General features: G+C 41.8%; 1 protein-coding gene across 14 annotated transcripts in view; it reads right to left on the reverse strand.

Annotated features, from left to right (window-relative positions):
- The window catches only part of arhgap17a (Rho GTPase activating protein 17a), a 49350-nt gene extending 32510 nt beyond the window's left edge, over positions 1-16840 (reverse strand). For all 14 annotated transcript variants that reach the window (XM_090211879.1, XM_090211878.1, XM_090211882.1 and 11 more), the window contains exons 1-2: positions 16209-16840; positions 6170-6209 (exon numbers count right to left, since the gene is read on the reverse strand). In XM_090211879.1, coding sequence (XP_090068005.1) covers positions 6170-6209; positions 16209-16261 — 93 coding nt within the window. In that variant the 5' untranslated portion in view covers positions 16262-16840. The remainder of the gene's footprint in view (positions 1-6169; positions 6210-16208) is intronic.
- Between the last annotated feature and the right edge of the window lie 1142 nt (positions 16841-17982).

The following is a 17982-nucleotide window of genomic DNA, read 5'->3' on the forward strand; positions in this document are numbered from 1 at the left end:
CTCCCTTTAAATTAATCTAATCTGTCTGACCCTCACTATGGTGACTATTAATAGCCCTGGGCCCGTGGGTAAAGGAAGGCAGACACGCTAAGGCCTGGTCTGGCCCTGGGAAAGTGGACCAGAAGAACCCCTTACCCATGTCTCTTAACAAAAAAATAAATTTATGTTATGTGTCACATGCTTCATGAACAGGTGTACACTAACAGTGAAATGCTTTCTTGCGGGTCTGTTTCCAACAACGCAGAATTAAAGATGAATAAATATAAAGTGACAATAAATACATAGTGAATAACAAAACCTAGTAAAATAACATGGCTATATACCGGTGAGTACGAAGTAATTGAGGTAGCTGTTAGAGGTTGGCCGATTTCAAGTTTTTCATAACAATCGGGTAATCAGCCTTTTTGGACGCCGATTATATTGCAATCCACGAGGAAACAGCATGGCAGGCTGTGACCACCTGTTACGTGAGTGAGCCTGCCACGTGAGTGCAGGGTCAAAAGGACCTTGTGGATGCAAGGAGCCAAGGTGGGTTGCTACCTAGCATTAAACTTATAAAAATAAAAATTATTCACATAATCACTAGTTAACCTAGTAATATCATCAACCATGTGTAGTTATCTAGCTTGTCCTGCGTTGCATATAATCAATGCGGTGCCTGTTAATTTATTATCAAATCACAGCCTACTTCAACTTAGCCAAACGGGTGATGATTTAACAAAAGCGCATTGCCGAAAAAAGCACAATCTTTGCACAAATGTACCTAGGTAAGGGTATATATGTACAGTGCCTTGCAAAAGTATTCGGCCCCCTTGAACTTTGCAACCTTTTGCCACATTTCAGGCTTCAAACATAAAGATATACAACTGTATTGTTTTGTGAAGAATCAACAACAAGTGGGACACAATCATGAAGTGGAACGACATTTATTGGATATTTCAAACTTTTTTAATAAATCAAAAACTGAAAAATTGGGCATGCAAAATTATTCAGCCCCTTTACTTTCAGTGCAGCAAACTCTCCAGAAGTTCAGTGAGGATCTCTGAATGATCCAATGTTGACCTAAATGACTAATGATGATAAATACAATCCACCTGTGTGTAATCAAGTCTCCGTATAAATGCACCTGCACTGTGATAGTCTCAGAGGTCCGTTAAAAGCGCAGAGAGCATCATGAAGAACAAGGAACACACCAGGCAGGTCCGAGATACTGTTGTGAAGAAGTTTAAAGCCGGATTTGGATACAAAAATATTTCCCAAGCTTTAAACATCCCAAGGAGCACTGTGCAAGCGATAATATTGAAATGGAAGGAGTATCAGACCACTGCAAATCTACCAAGACCTGGCCGTCCCTCTAAACTTTCAGCTCATACAAGGAGAAGACTGATCAGAGATGCAGCCAAGAGGCCCATGATCACTCTGGATGAACTGCAGAGATCTACAGCTGAGGTGGGAGACTCTGTCCATAGGACAACAATCAGTCGTATATTGCACAAATCTGGCCTTTATGGAAGAGTGGCAAGAAGAAAGCCATTTCTTAAAGATATCCATAAAAAGTGTAGTTTAACATTTGCCACAAGCCACCTGGGAGACACACCAAACATGTGGAAGAAGGTGCTCTGGTCAGATGAAACCAAAATTGAACTTTTTGGCAACAATGCAAAACGCTATGTTTGGCGTAAAAGCAACACAACTGAACACACCATCCCCACTGTCAAACATGGTGGTGGCAGCATCATGGTTTGGGCCTGCTTTTCTTCAGCAGGGACAGGGAAGATGGTTAAAATTGATGGGAAGATGGATGGAGCCAAATACAGGACCATTCTGGAAGAAAACCTGATGGAGTCTGCAGAAGACCTGAGACTGGGACGGAGATTTGTCTTCCAACAAGACAATGATCCAAAACATAATGCAAAATCTACAATGGAATGGTTTAAAAATAAACATATCCAGGTGTTAGAATGGCCAAGTCAAAGTCCAGACCTGAATCCAATCGAGAATCTGTGGAAAGAACTGAAAACTGCTGTTCACAAATGCTCTCCATCCAACCTCACTGAGCTCGAGCTGTTTTGCAAGGAGGAATGGGAAAAAATGTCAGTCTCTCGATGTGCAAAACTGATAGAGACATACCCCAAGCGACTTACAGCTGTAATCGCAGCAAAAGGTGGCGCTACAAAGTATTAACTTAAGGGGGCTGAATAATTTTGCACGTCCAATTTTTCAGTTTTTGATTTGTTAAAAAAGTTTGAAATATCCAATAAATGTCGTTCCACTTCATGATTGTGTCCCACTTGTTGTTGATTCTTCACAAAAAAATACAGTTTTATATCTTTATGTTTGAAGCCTGAAATGTGGCAAAAGGTTGCAAAGTTCAAGGGGGCCGAATACTTTCGCAAGGCACTGTAACAGTTTGGGCCGCCTGGCTCGTTGCAAACTGTCAACTAATTTGCCAAAATTGTACATAATTATGACATAACATTGCAAAACCTTCAATGTAACAGCAATATTTTGAATTAGAGTTGCCACCCGTTAGATAAAATGCAGAATGGTTCCATATTTCACTGAAAGAATAAACGTTTTGTTTTCAAAATGATAGTTCCGGATTTGACAATATTAATGGCCAAAGGCTTGTATGTGTGTTTATTATATAATTAAGTCTATGATTAGATATTTGATAGAGCAGTCTGTCTGAGCGGTGGTAGGCAGCAGCAGGCTCGTAAGCATTCATTCAAACTTTACTGCATTTGCCAGCAGCTCTTAGCTATGCTTGAGGCACAGCGCTGTTTATGACTTCAAGCCTCTCAACTCCCGAGATTAGGCTGGCAATACTATAGTGCCTATAAGAACATCCAATTGTCAAAGTTATATGAAATACAAGTGGTATAGAGAGAAATAGTCGCTGCGTCATAATTCCTATAATAACTACAACCTAAAACTTCTTAACTTGGAATATTGAAGAACTGGGAATATTGAACCACCAGCTTTCATATGTTCTGAGCAAGGAACTTAAACATCAGCTTTTTTACATGGCACATTTTGCACTTTTACTTTCTTCTCCAACACCGTTTTTGCATTATTAAAACCAAATTGAACATGTTTCATTATTCATTTGAGACTAAATTGATTTTATTTATGTATTATATTAAGTTAAAATAAGTGTTCATTGTTCATTCTGTATTGTTGTAATTGTCATTATTACAAACTAATATATAAAAAAATATGTATTTGAAAATAAATAAAACCCGGCCATTTAATCGGTATCGGCTTTTTTTGGGACATCCAATAATAGGCATCGGCATTGAAAAATCATAATCGGTCGACCTCTAGTATGTACCTTATTTCAGTCCACTTATCAGTCTACTCTGGCCTACTTGGAGTAGGCTAGGGGAAAGGGGGATACCTAGTCAGTTGTACAACTGAATGGATTCAACTAAAATGTTTCTTCTGCATTTAACCCAACCCCTAGGAGAGGTATGGGGGGCTGTCATAATTGACATCCACATCTTCGGCGCCTGGGGAACAGTGGGTTAACGGTCTTACTCAGGGGCAGAACGACAGATTTTTACCTTGTCAGCTCAGGATTCGATCCAGCAATCTTTCGGTTACTGCCCCAACAACACAAGTGAGAGCGTGCGTAATTATACATGCTGAAAGGCTTTCAATATCTGGGAAAAAAAATCCACATCGGGCAGCAGGTGAGCTAGTGTCGGACAATGTGGTGATGCGGCTTGTAGAACCTTGTGTTGGCAAGGGGAGACATTTCTTCACTTCACTGTCATCGGCAAACAAGTTTCTTGCAAAGAAAACATGTCTGGATGGCACCATGAACAAAATGAGACTGGAGCTCCCTCCCTCTGTGCAAACAAGGCACCTGCACAGCCGTTGTATGCCTTCTAAACATTCCATCTCTGAGATCTACAGACAGTTCCTTGGACTTCATGCTATAGTTTCTGCTCTGACATGCACTGTCAACTGTGGGACCTTATATAGACAGGTGTGCTTCCTTCTAAATCATGTCCAAACAATTGAATTGGCCACAAGTGGACTCCAATCAAGTTGTACTGACGTCTCAAGGATGATTAAAGGAAATTGGATGCACCGGAGCTCAATTTGGAGTGTCATAGCAAAGAGGTGTGAATACTTCTGTAAATTAGATTTCTGCATGTCATTTTCAATACACTTGCAAAAATATATATGTTTTCACTGTCATTACTGTGTGTAAATGGGTGACAAAATAAACATCTATTGAATCCATTTTGAATTCAGGCTGTAACAAAATGTGTAATAAGTCAAGGGGTGTGAATACTTTCTGAAGGCACAACAAGCAGACTAGGTAAATAGATCAACTTTTCTACTATGGGTTGTCTGACTTTTATATTCATTACTCATTTAGTTTGCAGAGGAAAGGTAAATGTGGACTGTCCTAGCATCATTAAAGTGCACCTATTTTTACATGTTCCATATTTTTATGCCGTGGCGTAGCGCCACAGCTAAACGACTGCAGCGGAAACACTGACTAAACAAACAAACAAACCAGAAGGATGTGAAAGAGCCAGACAGAAGTTGTTGTACTAACTGTGATCAGCTCAGAGCCTAGTTAGGTCTATGACGCATCCACTGAGCTGGGAATCGCCACTGTAATGTGACTGAGGAGTGTGTGTGCCAGGACTGATGAGAACACGTCCAGACAAGCACACAGCGCACAACACACTTAGCCAAAGAAGGGTGTGAGAGCTTGTCTGTGTCCAAACAAAAACAGCAGTAGCCTAAACCAGGGGTTCCCAAACTTTATCAAGTCGGCTCCACTCCCGGCATTGGGGAACACCCCTCCCCCAGCATTGGGGAACATCCCTCCCCCCCAGTCTATTTCTATGGGCACAAGCACGGTTCATGACCAACTGTTCACACCCCTCATTTGCGGAGAGAACATTTTGAAGGTTTAAAGCTTTTTCCTGCAGTTCTATACATTATACATTTTGTCATGGGATGCAGAGCAAAGTTTACAGTTTTAAAGTGCATATCCTGCAATTCTACACATCCAGCTCTACTAGATGTCTCATCTGTTTGTACTGTTGACCACTCTTTAGCCTACTCATGTCATCTCATGCATGCCATACATTTACAGCAGGCAAAACCAGAGCCAGCATGGATGCCAAACCCACTAACCCAGAGCATGCACGTATGGAATGACAAACACCGCAGTGTTGGCTGAAGCAGAAAACCGATCAGTGGTGATCAAGCACCAGACACTCCAGTGCTTCTAGGGACACGAGAAAGATCCAACCGTGTGTTCTCAGACTAACATGGTAGCGTGAGAGACGTGACATGTGGAATACAGAGGAGTCTGAGTCACAGTGGGCCATGGAAGGTTGTTAGAGGAAGGTCGCACACAAAACGCCTTGGAGGGAAAACAAGAGTCAACTGTCAGATACGATAAAGTGTCCCCACCTCAGTAGCAGCTATTCATAACTGCTGTTGGGACAGACTCTTACTCCTTCCATGACAACGCCTCATACTGCTTCTAAATAGGACACTGTCATGCTAGTTGTCACTCAAATGCTGTGTGTTTGGGTCCCATGACGTTTTCATTCCAGTATACTTCTCTCCAGTCAAACGCATGCTATTTATCTAACGTGACTGAAAGAGAACATGGCTTGAAGCAACAGCAGGAGCCTGTATTTTCAACAGCGTTGTTTCTGTACACGCCCTCTCTGACTTTAAATGGGGTGGAGAAAACCAAAAGAACAATAACATTCCGGAACGACAGAAATAAAGTGTTGAGTGTATGGAATGTCTTCACTGAGCAACAGGAATTCTGAGGGACTCCACCTGCTGTCTCTAGACTCGATGGGAATTTCCATGGGAACCAGACTAAACACAGCACCAGAGGAGACCCAGAGCATCAAACTAAATTGAACTGAAATTAAATTAATAGAATATACACACACAGTCTTTACTTTGCACTACTAGTACCAAAGATTGTCAAATTTCCTGGCAGAGTGTTACATTTTGTTACCAACATGAGGAAGAATGACATCTGTAACTCAGCTAAGAGCCTCTTGTATTCACATATGCTGAGTCCGCAGTTCCATTGACTTACTGTACAGCAAGTAATGGGCGAGTTGGTAGAGTAAATGCAAAAATGTAGCCTAGGTAATGATTTATTTACCTGTAGAAGGTCATCGCTGAGGACTTCTGTTTTCTCTGCTCTGTGGATGAGAAAACACAACAGGAGATAGATTAGGTTTGACAGCTACTGATTAGAGACACTTTGTATATGCAAACACTGTCAATACAATGAGGCCTTTCCAGACAGACTAGATTCCACACAGTGCAGAAGAACAGGGTCAGGTATTATGGGCAGTGATCATGTGAACCACTGCACTAGCCTGGGTACCAACCACACTGTTTGAAATGTATTATACAAAACAACTATGGTACATTGTTGCCTCGGTAAGACAACAGGAAGTTGGTTGAAGCACACTGGCACCCAGTATAGAAAACCACATGAAAGCCTGAGCACTATCGGTTCACATGGTGGGGTTTAGAGCCCGACCGATAAACAGGTTGACCAATATTGTCGGCTGATATTAGCCTTTCACAGAAATATTTGTATCGGTCTTGACTTCACATACAGTGCCTTGCGAAAGTATTCGGCCCCCTTGAACTTTGCGACCTTTTGCCACATTTCAGGCTTCAAACATAAAGATATAAAACTGTATTTTTTTGTGAGTTAATACTTTGTAGCGCCACCTTTTGCTGCGATTACAGCTGTAAGTCGCTTGGGGTATGTCTCTATCAGTTTTGCACATCGAGAGACTGACATTTTTTCCCATTCCTCCTTGCAAAACAGCTCGAGCTCAGTGAGGTTGGATGGAGAGCATTTGTGAACAGCAGTTTTCAGTTCTTTCCACAGATTCTCGATTGGATTCAGGTCTGGACTTTGACTTGGCCATTCTAACACCTAGATATGTTTATTTTTGAACCATTCCATTGTAGATTTTGCTTTATGTTTTGGATCATTGTCTTGTTGGAAGACAAATCTCCGTCCCAGTCTCAGGTCTTTTGCAGACTCCATCAGGTTTTCTTCCAGAATGGTCCTGTATTTCGCTACATCCATCTTCCCATCAATTTTAACCATCTTCCCTGTCCCTGCTGAAGAAAACCAGGCCCAAACCATGATGCTGCCACCACCATGTTTGACAGTGGGGATGGTGTGTTCAGCTGTGTTGCTTTTACGCCAAACATAACGTTTTGCATTGTTGCCAAAAAGTTCAATTTTGGTTTCATCTGACCAGAGCACCTTCTTCCACATGTTTGGTGTGTCTCCCAGGTGGCTTGTGGCAAACTTTAACCAACACTTTTTATGGATATCTTTAAGAAATGGCTTTCTTGCCACTCTTCCATAAAGGCCAGATTTGTGCAATATACGACTGATTGTTGTCCTATGGACAGAGTCTCCCACCTCAGCTGTAGATCTCTGCAGTTCATCCAGAGTGATCATGGGCCTCTTGGCTGCATCTCTGATCAGTCTTCTCCTTGTATGAGCTGAAAGTTTAGAGGGACAGCCAGGTCTTGGTAGATTTGCAGTGGTCTGATACACCTTCCATTTCAATATTATCGCTTGCACAGTGCTCCTTGGGATGTTTAAAGCTTGGGAAATATTTTTGTATCCAAATCCGGCTTTAAACTTCTTCACAACAGTATCTCGGACCTGCCTGGTGTGTTCCTTGTTCTTCATGATGCTCTCTGCGCTTTTAACGGACCTCTGAGACTATCACAGTGCAGGTGCATTTATACGGAGACTTGATTACACACAGGTGGATTGTATTTATCATCATTAGTCATTTAGGTCAACATTGGATCATTCAGAGATCCTCACTGAACTTCTGGAGAGAGTTTGCTGCATTGAAAGTAAAGGGGCTGAATAATTTTGCACGCCCAATTTTTCAGTTCTTGATTTGTTAAAAAAGTTTGAAATATCCAATAAATGTCGTTCCGTTTTCATAATCATCGGAAATCGGTATTTTTGGGCGCTGATTTGCTGATTTTTTAAAAATACCTTTATTTAACTAGGCAAGTCAGTTAAGAACACATTCTTATTTTCAATGACGGCCTAGGAATGGTGGGTTAACTGCCTTGTTCAGGGGCAGAACGACAGATTTTCACATCGTCAGCTCGGGGGATCCAATCTTGCAACCTTACAGTTAACTAGTCCAACGCAATAACGACCTGCCTGTCTCTCGTTGCACTCCACAAGGAGTTACGCGAATGCAGTAAGCCAAGGTAAGTTGCTAGCTAGCATTAAACATACCTTATAAAAAACAATCAATCATAATCCCTAGTTAACTACACATGGTTGATATTACTAGATATTATCTAGCGTGTCCTGCATTACATATAATCTGACTGAGCATACAAGCATACAAGTATCTAAGTATCTGATTGAGTGGTGGTAGGCAGAAGCAGGCGCGTAAACATTCATTCAAACAGCCCTTTTGTGCATTTTGCCAGCAGCTCTTCGTTGTGCGTCAAGCATTGCGCTGTTTATGACTTCAAGCATATCAACTCCCGAGATGAGGCTGGTGTAACCGAAGTGAAATGGTTAGCAAGTTAGCGCACGCTAACTAGAGGGACGGAAGCTATACTGTTACACTGGCAATACTAAAGTGCCTATAAGAACATCCAATAGTCAACGGTTAATGAAATACAAATGGAATAGAGGGAAATAGTCCTATAATTCCTATAATAACTATAACCTAAAACGTCTTACCTGGGAATATTGAAGACCCATGTTAAAAGGAACCACCAGCTTTCATATGTTCTCATGTTCTGAGCAAGGAACTTAAACGTTAGCTTTTTTACATGGCACATATTGCACTTTTACTTTCTTCTCCAACACTTTGTTTTTGCATCATTTAAACCAAATTGAATATGTTTCAGTATTTACTTGAGGCTAAATTGATTTTATTGATGTATTATATCATTCAGTATTGTTGTAATTGTCATTATTACAAATAAATAAATAAAAATCAGCCGATTAATCGGTATCGGCTTTTTTGGTCCTCCAATAATTGGTATCAGCGTTGAAAAATCATAATCAGTCAACCTCTACTCCATACCATTTGTATTTCATATACCTTTGACAATTGGATGTTCTAATAGGCACTTTAGTATTGCCAGCCTAATCTCGGTAGTTGAGAGGCTTGAAGTCATAAACAGCACTGTGCCTCAAGCATTGCAAAGAGCTGCTGGCAAACACAGTAAAGTTTGAATGAATGCTTACGAGCCTGCTGCTGCCTACCACCGCTCAGTCAGACTGCTCTATCAAATAGACTTAATTATACTATAATAACACACAGAAATATGAGCCTTTGGTCATTAATATGGTCAAATCCGGAAACTATCATTTCGAAAACAGAACGTTTATTCTTTCAGTGAAATACGGAACCGTTCCCTATTTTATCTAACGGGTGTCAACCCTAAGTCTAAATATTGCTGTTACATTGCACAACCTTCAATGATATGTCATAATTATGTAAAATTCTGAAAAATTAGTTCGCAGCAAGCCAGGCGGCCCAAACCGCATATACCCCGACTATGCGTGCAATGAACGCAAGAGAAGTGACACAATTTCCCTAGTTAATATTGCCTGCTACCATTAATTTATTTAAACTAAATAGGCAGGTTTTAAAAATCTACTTCTGTGTGTTAATTTTAAGAAATGCATTAATGTTTATGGTTAGGTACATCCGTGCAACAATTGTGCTTTTGTTAAATCATCACCAGTTTGGCGAAGTAGGCTGTGATTCGATGATAAATTAACAGGCACCGCATTGATTATATGCAACGCAGGACAAGCTAGTTAACCTAGTAATATCATCAACCATGTGTAGTTAACTAGTGATTGTTAAGATTGATTGTTTTTTATAAGATAAGTTTAATATTAGCTAGCAACTTACCATGGCTCCTTTCTGTACTCCCGTAACAGGTGGTCAGCCTGCCACGCAGTTCCTCGTGAAGTGCAATGTAATCGGCATCCAAAAATGCTGATTCCCCACTGTTGTGAAAATTTGAAATCGGCCCTTATTAATTCAGCCATGGCGATTAATCGGTCGACCTCTACTACAGACCTTGGTTCGATTCCAGGCTGCATTCATTTAGGAACCGGGCTGCTTCCCGGGCGTGAGCCAGGTGCCCCGTTCAAAGCCAATGGTGAAGTGAAATTGTCTCAAAACAAAATTGACATAACCTAGCTAGATTAAGCACATGGAATAATGAGTAGGATTCTGTCATTTCATACCTCAGCAAAGAGACGGTGTAATATTGCATGTGACCAACATGTTGAAAATGGTGCTTTCACACAAGACTCCATAGTCCATTCCCTCTCTCCCCCTCCCCCATGCCTTTCTATTCCTCCTACAAGTCAAGTAACCCGTTTTGTAGCTTGTAACGTTTCCCCTTGCCAACTGGTCCTAGTATAGTTTCCCTGTTAAGGTCCCACTGCTTAGGTTTAGGCTGATGTACAGCGAAAAGTTCTCAGGTCAGATGTTAAACAGCAGACAGTCAGTAACTGGAGCCCTAAACTCAGTCCCTCCTCTCCTCCAAAAACTGGGCTCTGTGCACTATAGTAACCTTGTGACAGTGGTGGACAGCTGCTTCCAATTACAACCCAGAGAGAGGCATGGTAAGTGAGCGAGAGAGAGAGAAAAAAAAGAGAAAGAGATGGAGGCTAAGAGAGAAAGATGGAGGCAGAAAGAGAAGGAGAACGAGAGAAAGGGGCTGCGAGCCAAGCCCCAAAACCAAATCCAGCGAGGATTCAAGTCAAAGTTTTCTGGAGAAGTGCCTGAAGCCAAGCAGCTTGGTGAGGTCACATGGTGTGTGGACATTCAACCTCAGAAACCAGAAGACATGGGTCTGCGTTCCAAATGGCAAAAGTAGTGCACTAATAGGGGGCCATTTGGGACAAACATGGTTCGAGCAGCAGCAGGCAGCCAGGGCCAGAGGGGACATATGAGACTCACATCACTCACCACATCTACAGCACTCCAGAGAGAAACACACTTTAAAACATATTACTAAACCACAGGTCAGAATCCCTCTAGCTGTCTCCCATTTATTGCCTCTGTGTTATATAACAGTTCAGAGCACATGGAATGAGTCTGCATGGAATTATTGACTCGCAGCACCAATCAATTATATTTGCATGGCTATTTGGTGTATAAACAAATATGAGTAGCAGTAGCCTCTAACAACATAAAAGCCACACTCGCTCATCCAGACAAACTAAACTGCGTCACTAAAAACAAAAATAGACCTAGTATAATGTCCCAGCCCAGGAGCAACAAAACAATTGTTTAGCCCAGGTCAGCTGAGAGATTCTATCAAAGTGAATGGAGCTGAGTGACTACACCAGGCTCTGTAGAACTGTTACACTCACCACGAGGTATCTTTGTGACCTAGCTAGCTATAGCAACAACAGTCACTTGGATCACTGAACAACATAACAGTTAGGCTGCACCCCGCCACCAGCCTAAGAATTATCCCCATGGCAACGTGCTGGAGATGGTAAATGAATACTCTATCCGGTTTCTACAATAGAGGGGCTGTTGCTGGCCTTTTCACCACTCATTCAGTTTGGAGAAGAGGTTGAGTTTGTCATATTAGCAACAGTTGGCAGCTCAGGGCTCACAACATAATGGATATTGGACAGATGAAATGATAGGACTTGTGCACAACTGAATACTTACAGGTGTGAAGTAGCATACTGTTGCTGTCTGGTTTCATAGCCACGGGAAAGTGTGGGGTGGTGCGCTAATACAGGACTAGAACAGGCCCAGAGCACTACTCTGGTGAAAATTTTATTTGTAAAGGTTTTATTATTATTTATATTATTCTGATTTTGCAGGGGGTGCTGCAGTATCTTCAGCACCCTTACTGTGTCCAGTTTTACAAGGAGATGTTGTGCCACTGAGCACACTTCTGACCAGTCAATTTCAGTGTTGCATGGACCTACCACATAGACACCCAACCCTTTGAGAACTAGGGAACTGAAGAATGTCTTGTGGTTTTAAACAACTTACTGTGCTGAGATGTGCAACCTGTCTGCCTGTGACAAACTGTGGCTAGATTTTTTCCTTAATCCTTCTACCACTCTGCTGGAACAGGCTCAGTCTTATCACCAGATCTAATCACACTAGATTCAGCAGAGTTACCTCACCAGGTTCTGTCTGAGGTCCATCAGAACTTGGGAGTTAAAAATCAAGAAACAAGAGTAGGCAAGGATTCACATCCTCTTCTACACAGGTACTTCTGTAGCGTTCGTCACACCAGTGTTTTTCACCCATTTTCTCTTCTTAGAAACAGCACTTCTCTAGCAGGCCATTTCCTGTTTGGAGAATAATAAGGAGAGATTTCCTCTGAGTGGCTGACTGCTGAACGCAGTGTTCTGCTCCGGCACAATCACAGGAACCCAGGGACAGGCTAAAGGCCCTTCTCTATCACACACAACAAGCACACACACATTCATGCTCACATGCACGCTCGTAGCTCGCACATGTGCTCACATGTATACTTGTACTCACACACTCCCACAGGTCTGCTTTCCGGATCACACACACTCCTGATTTAATGTTAGTTAAATACAGTGAGGAAATGATTAGTATTCCAGCAGTCCTGTCTGTTCACCCTGAGCCAGTGGCACAGCGCTGAAGGTACATTAAGGGGATACTCTGAGCACTCAGGATACGGTTACACTAAAACACGCCAGGATTATCTGGGTATGGCAACTTGGATGTCTCTCTATGCTAACTACACTGTCATTCAAAAGATGCCAAGATGTACAGAGTAGCTTAGCCTTGCAGATATTTTCTAGAATTAGAGCTAGGCCCTATGAACATTGTTTCTCCCCATAGAATTAGAGTTTGTAGAACGGATGGACATTCCAATTCAACGCTATGTTCCATTCCACAATCCACATGTGGCATTCTAGGTGACTTTTGATCCTTAGACCAGAGCAAAGCAAGATTCCCCAGTCTGAGATATTATCTTGGCTGTGTCTCAAAACTCTGCAATTGCTTCCTTTCCAAGTCACCTTTTCTCCATCAGCACTGAAAGGACTGGATAGGTTTCCAACTTGTTCTTTCACCTATCATTATGTTCTGCCAGATCAGAGATCATGGCAGTAGGAACATGAAGCTAGTTAAAACCATTAGAGCCACAACCGTTGCGTGTTGTGCAATGTGTATCATCTCTGGTCATGTGTTCACTCAGAGAAGCCAAGGAGACCTTCCGTACCATCCCGTGCTGGGCTCTCCCCAAGCCCATAGCTAAAAGTTATATTCATACTCCCACGCAGTACCCCTCACACTTCAGCCCCACGTAATGATAACAGGCCAGGGCCCGGTTTCCCAATAGAGATGGAATTTAGGTGTTTTAAGGATGCAACTTTCCTACAACGGCCGAACATGCGTTTCCCAAAACACCATGCAGAGAGAAAGGTAGCCAAGTGCGTTGTTAGAGAATATGTCGGTACTGATAGGATCGAAAGAAAGGGAGTGCTGCTCTCGGATCAGCTTTCGCGATTCAAATTTTTACTTAACATTAGAATTATATTACCACCTATAGCTGCAAATATTGAGGCGGCTTATTCTAATAAAAATTCACTAAATCACAGATTTGGCACATCATTGTGCACATGAAAGGCTACACATGAAATACCGAGACAAATTAGATAGTGGTCTACAAGTAGCTAAATAAAACGCAATTGAACATGAAAATGTATTTCAATATGATTAATATAGGCCTATAGCCTACTGTTTTAATTTCATGCATATTTTTTAAACAATGCTTGTTTATACCATTGCAAAGACATTGGCAACATTGTATTTGTGGTCAACTTTGTTCTGAAGTTATCAGCGGTCAGAGAGAGACAAATAACTCATGTGATTCTACGTTTAGTGGAGATCTTGTGTATAAAGTGATGCGGGAGAGCAAACAAAGCATCTTACGACACACTTTGCTGTTCTACAAGTGGTCTGAGGCAGGCATTAGATTACGAGCCGTTTTCAAGTGCAACATTAATAATGATGGTTTTGGGAAACCACTCAGATATTAAACGATGCTCCTACGAAGGTTCTAACGATGAACTTAGCCTCAATATTATTTTGGTAAACCTGGACCTGGCCAGACAACAACACTGGCTGTGTATTCTACTAGCTACTGTCTGCAAGGCAGGGCAGTCCTCCTTTTCAAGGATACTGTTACAGGGAGGTTCTATATCTCTCTCCATGGATAAAAGCCTACGGAATTAGTGATCCGTTGCCAAGATATTCCCAAAGATTACACTTATTCAAAAGGTCTGCTCTCTCAAGGGTAGATCCATTACTGGTGATTAGGCCAGTGGCCCTAGACTATGGTTGAGAGTGAGAAGAGACTGAGGCACTATCGTGCCATACTTATCTCAGGCATTAGACACTAGCTTGTTTAATGCATTAAATCTTGCTGACTGTGTGTAGTTTTGCATGCCAAATGCAACTCGACTGTTTGAATCGTCAGTTTCAGTTTTAGTCTGAGTGAAAGTGGAATGGAAGAGAGCATGGCGTGGCTCCATTATTTGATCGTTTAGTGCCCCCCCCCCCCCTCCCCATAAGTACTAGAGGTGAAACTGTTCCGGGGGCCTTCTACCGCAAGCACACCTGTGCTCTTTTGAGCCACACAAGGGTAAACAAGGATGTTATCTCTTGGTTAGCATCAGTTAATATGAACTTGATCACTCATCCTGGCTACCTCAGCAGATTAGGCTGACATGGCATTGAAGTGACATGGCCAGCCAACAGAGCTGGAGGACTGGTGACTCACTGATGGACTGGCATCCCAAAACATTGCTTGAATATCTTCACTAGGTAGGAATCCATCCAATTTCAGACAGATTTTCATGTGAATATTCTAAAATCTTCATAAAACAATGAGCATTTTCCCACCAGAGATGTTTCCATCGAACTACATTTTTGTGGATAAACGCCTGTGCGTTAAATTGGTTTCCATCGCATTTTCAACTCTGCTGACGTTTGACACAAAAACTTGCGCTATATCCAGTAGCAAATGTGCCCACTCTGGTCTTGGTACATGAGCTCTAGGCAACAGCTAGCAGATACAGTACGGGTAGACTACCAACCTACAGTATGAGATTATTATGGATAACAGCGATATTACTTGTATTTACCAAACGGAGGCCAAGCATTGATCATCATGTCACCAGAATAAGACCCTCGATATTTATTGGAAAGGAGCATCAAGCTCATCACCTTGCACATTCACCACCCTGTGAAGTTCACCATTTACTTCATCTGTAGCCTAATAAACTGCATGCTTTCCCGAGTCATAGTGGGAGGACCACACAACATATCATAGCGTGACTCCCAAGTCTACTTCGATATGATGGTTATTATATCAATATTTGGCATGAAGGCGTTTCCACTGCCATTTCTCGCATGATACATTTTACCGACACAAAAATATCCCACCATGTCGAACGAACAAATTGCATTAATACAATTGTTCCGGCACTTCACCTTTCCATCAGCCCGGACGTGATTGTTTTCATGCGTCAGGTAACGTTAATGTATTCGCATGAAATTGTTGCATGAATAACCAGCCAGGTTAATGTCAGTTAAATTGGGGACAAAAACTGTTGCAGGGCATGCACTTTTTGTACCATTTCCAGCGTAAGCCATTTGTGGCTCGGCCACGTGAAGTAGGTCGTCGTCACAGTCCTTGGATAACAGCTGTCAAATGTCTTTAAGCTCAGCAGTAGACGATGTGCAAATCTGGCCGTTTACCGATGTAAATGTGCGATATGCATGCTGGCGAAGAGATGTTTCACGGTGAATTTAGCATCACGTTTAGACTTCCAGCCATGGCATAAACCGTTCATAAGCAAGCAACAGATGTGAACTGTTTAGGAAACCTCACCACTTTTCCCTCGATGAACAAAGCTCCAAATTAAATGGGACAACATTCACGTTAGCTCTAGCCTTGACATGACCCGTTATTGATATTAAACATTTATTTTCTAGCCAACTGAACTGACAATACGGCATACGAACGCCATAGAAAATCAGGGCAACATCCCTACCCCCAACGCCGCAATAAAGACAAAACTAGCTAACGTTAGCTAGCTAAATTTAACAACAGCCAACATTACTTGCCTGCCAACTGTTTGGTTGGCGAGTTGTTTCATCCGATTGAACTGTTTCTTCATTTTGCGTCCTTCTCCAGTGGAGTCTTGCGACGTTTTAGAGCTGGAAAAGTAACTCCTGCGATGTGCTTCATCAGACGAGGTTGGTCATGAAGTTCACAATACCCAGCTAGCTTTTTGTCGAAGATTAGCTTGCAGCTAGCTAAGCTATGAACCAATTAAAATAGCTAACTTACTGTGGCTAGTCACTTTTTAGCAAGTTTAGTCTAGCCTTCAAGTACTTGTTTCAGAAAAAAGCTATTCCCTCGCAAGCTGACGACATGGTTAAAGCTGATATGATCAAAAAGCTATCCAGAGTTCCACTGACTGGTTGCAGCCTTTACATTGCTGAATATCTGGCTGGCTACTCAACGTCGACCGCTTTTCCCAACCAGCTTGCAGCACACCTCTCCCCTCTTTGCCAGCACAAGCTGAGGGCGTTGAATGGGTGGCAGGAAGTATACGTAGCAAAAGCATCCATCCGTCTAACACCATCCCCAGCACTGCTAAATGTGCAGACTGTGTAATTTGGGCTAGTTTACGAAAGTAATCTTGCTCGCTCCCGTGATACAATACAGTACTGCAATAATTTGCACTGACCTCACAACCTCACTAGAATTGTGATCATGAAGACATTGAACATGCCTACAGAAGTATACAGTAACATTTACCCATACCTATTAAAACAGTCAGTTGAGTTGAAATATCAAACTGTTATTCAATGACATACAGTACCAGTCAAAAGTTTGGACACACCTACTCATTCAAGGGTTTTTCTTTATTGTTTTACTATTTTCTACATTGTAGAATAATATTGAAGACATCAAAACTATGAAATAACACACATGGAATCATGTAGTAACCAAAAAAAAGAGTTAAACAAATCAAAATATATTTTGTAAGAAGCCACCCTTTGCCTTGATGACAGCTTTGCACACGCTTGGCATTCTCTCAACCAGCTTCATGAGGTAGTCACCTGGAATGCATTTCAATTAACAGGTGTGCCTTGTTAATAGTTCATTTGTGGAATTTATTTCCTTCTTAATGTGTTTGAGCCAAACGTTGTGTTGTGACAAGGAGAAGACACAGATACAGAAGACAGACCAAGTCCATATTATGGCAAGAATAACTCAAATAAGCAAAAAAAAATGACAGTCCATAATGACTTTAAGACATGAAGTTCAGTCAATGCGGAAAATGTCAAGAATTGTAAAAGTTGTTTCAAGTGCAGTCGCAAAAACTATCAAGCGCTATGATGAACTGGCTTTCATGAGGACTGTCACAGGAAAGAAAGTTAATTAGAGTTACCAGCCTCAGAAATTGCAGCCCAAATAAATGCTTCACAGAGTTCAAGTAACAGACACATCTCAACATCAACTGTTCAGAGGAGACTGCGTGAATCAGGCCTTCATGGTCGAATTGCTGCGAAGAAATCACGACTAAAGGACACCAATAAGAAGAAGAGACTTGCTTGGGCCAAGAAACACAAGCAATTGACATTAGACCGGTGGAAATCTGTACTTTGGTTTGATGAGTCCACATTTTACATGTTTGGTTCCACCGGGTGTCTTTGTAAATACAGCAGCCAATGGAACTCTCCGGTAGTTTGAAGGAAGAGTGAACGCGAGATGGGGGATAGGTTATAGCAGTTATTTATTCCGACCCATAACCATTCAATCAATCTTTGTGAAGAGAAGTCAAAGCATTCTGCATCTAATTCTAGTCCTGTATTATTCAAGGGTGTC

The sequence above is a fragment of the Oncorhynchus mykiss genome, chromosome 20 (genome assembly GCF_057628025.1).
Source record: "Oncorhynchus mykiss isolate SJ-2025 chromosome 20, ASM5762802v1, whole genome shotgun sequence".
In the NCBI taxonomy this organism is placed as follows: Eukaryota; Metazoa; Chordata; class Actinopteri; order Salmoniformes; family Salmonidae; genus Oncorhynchus; species Oncorhynchus mykiss.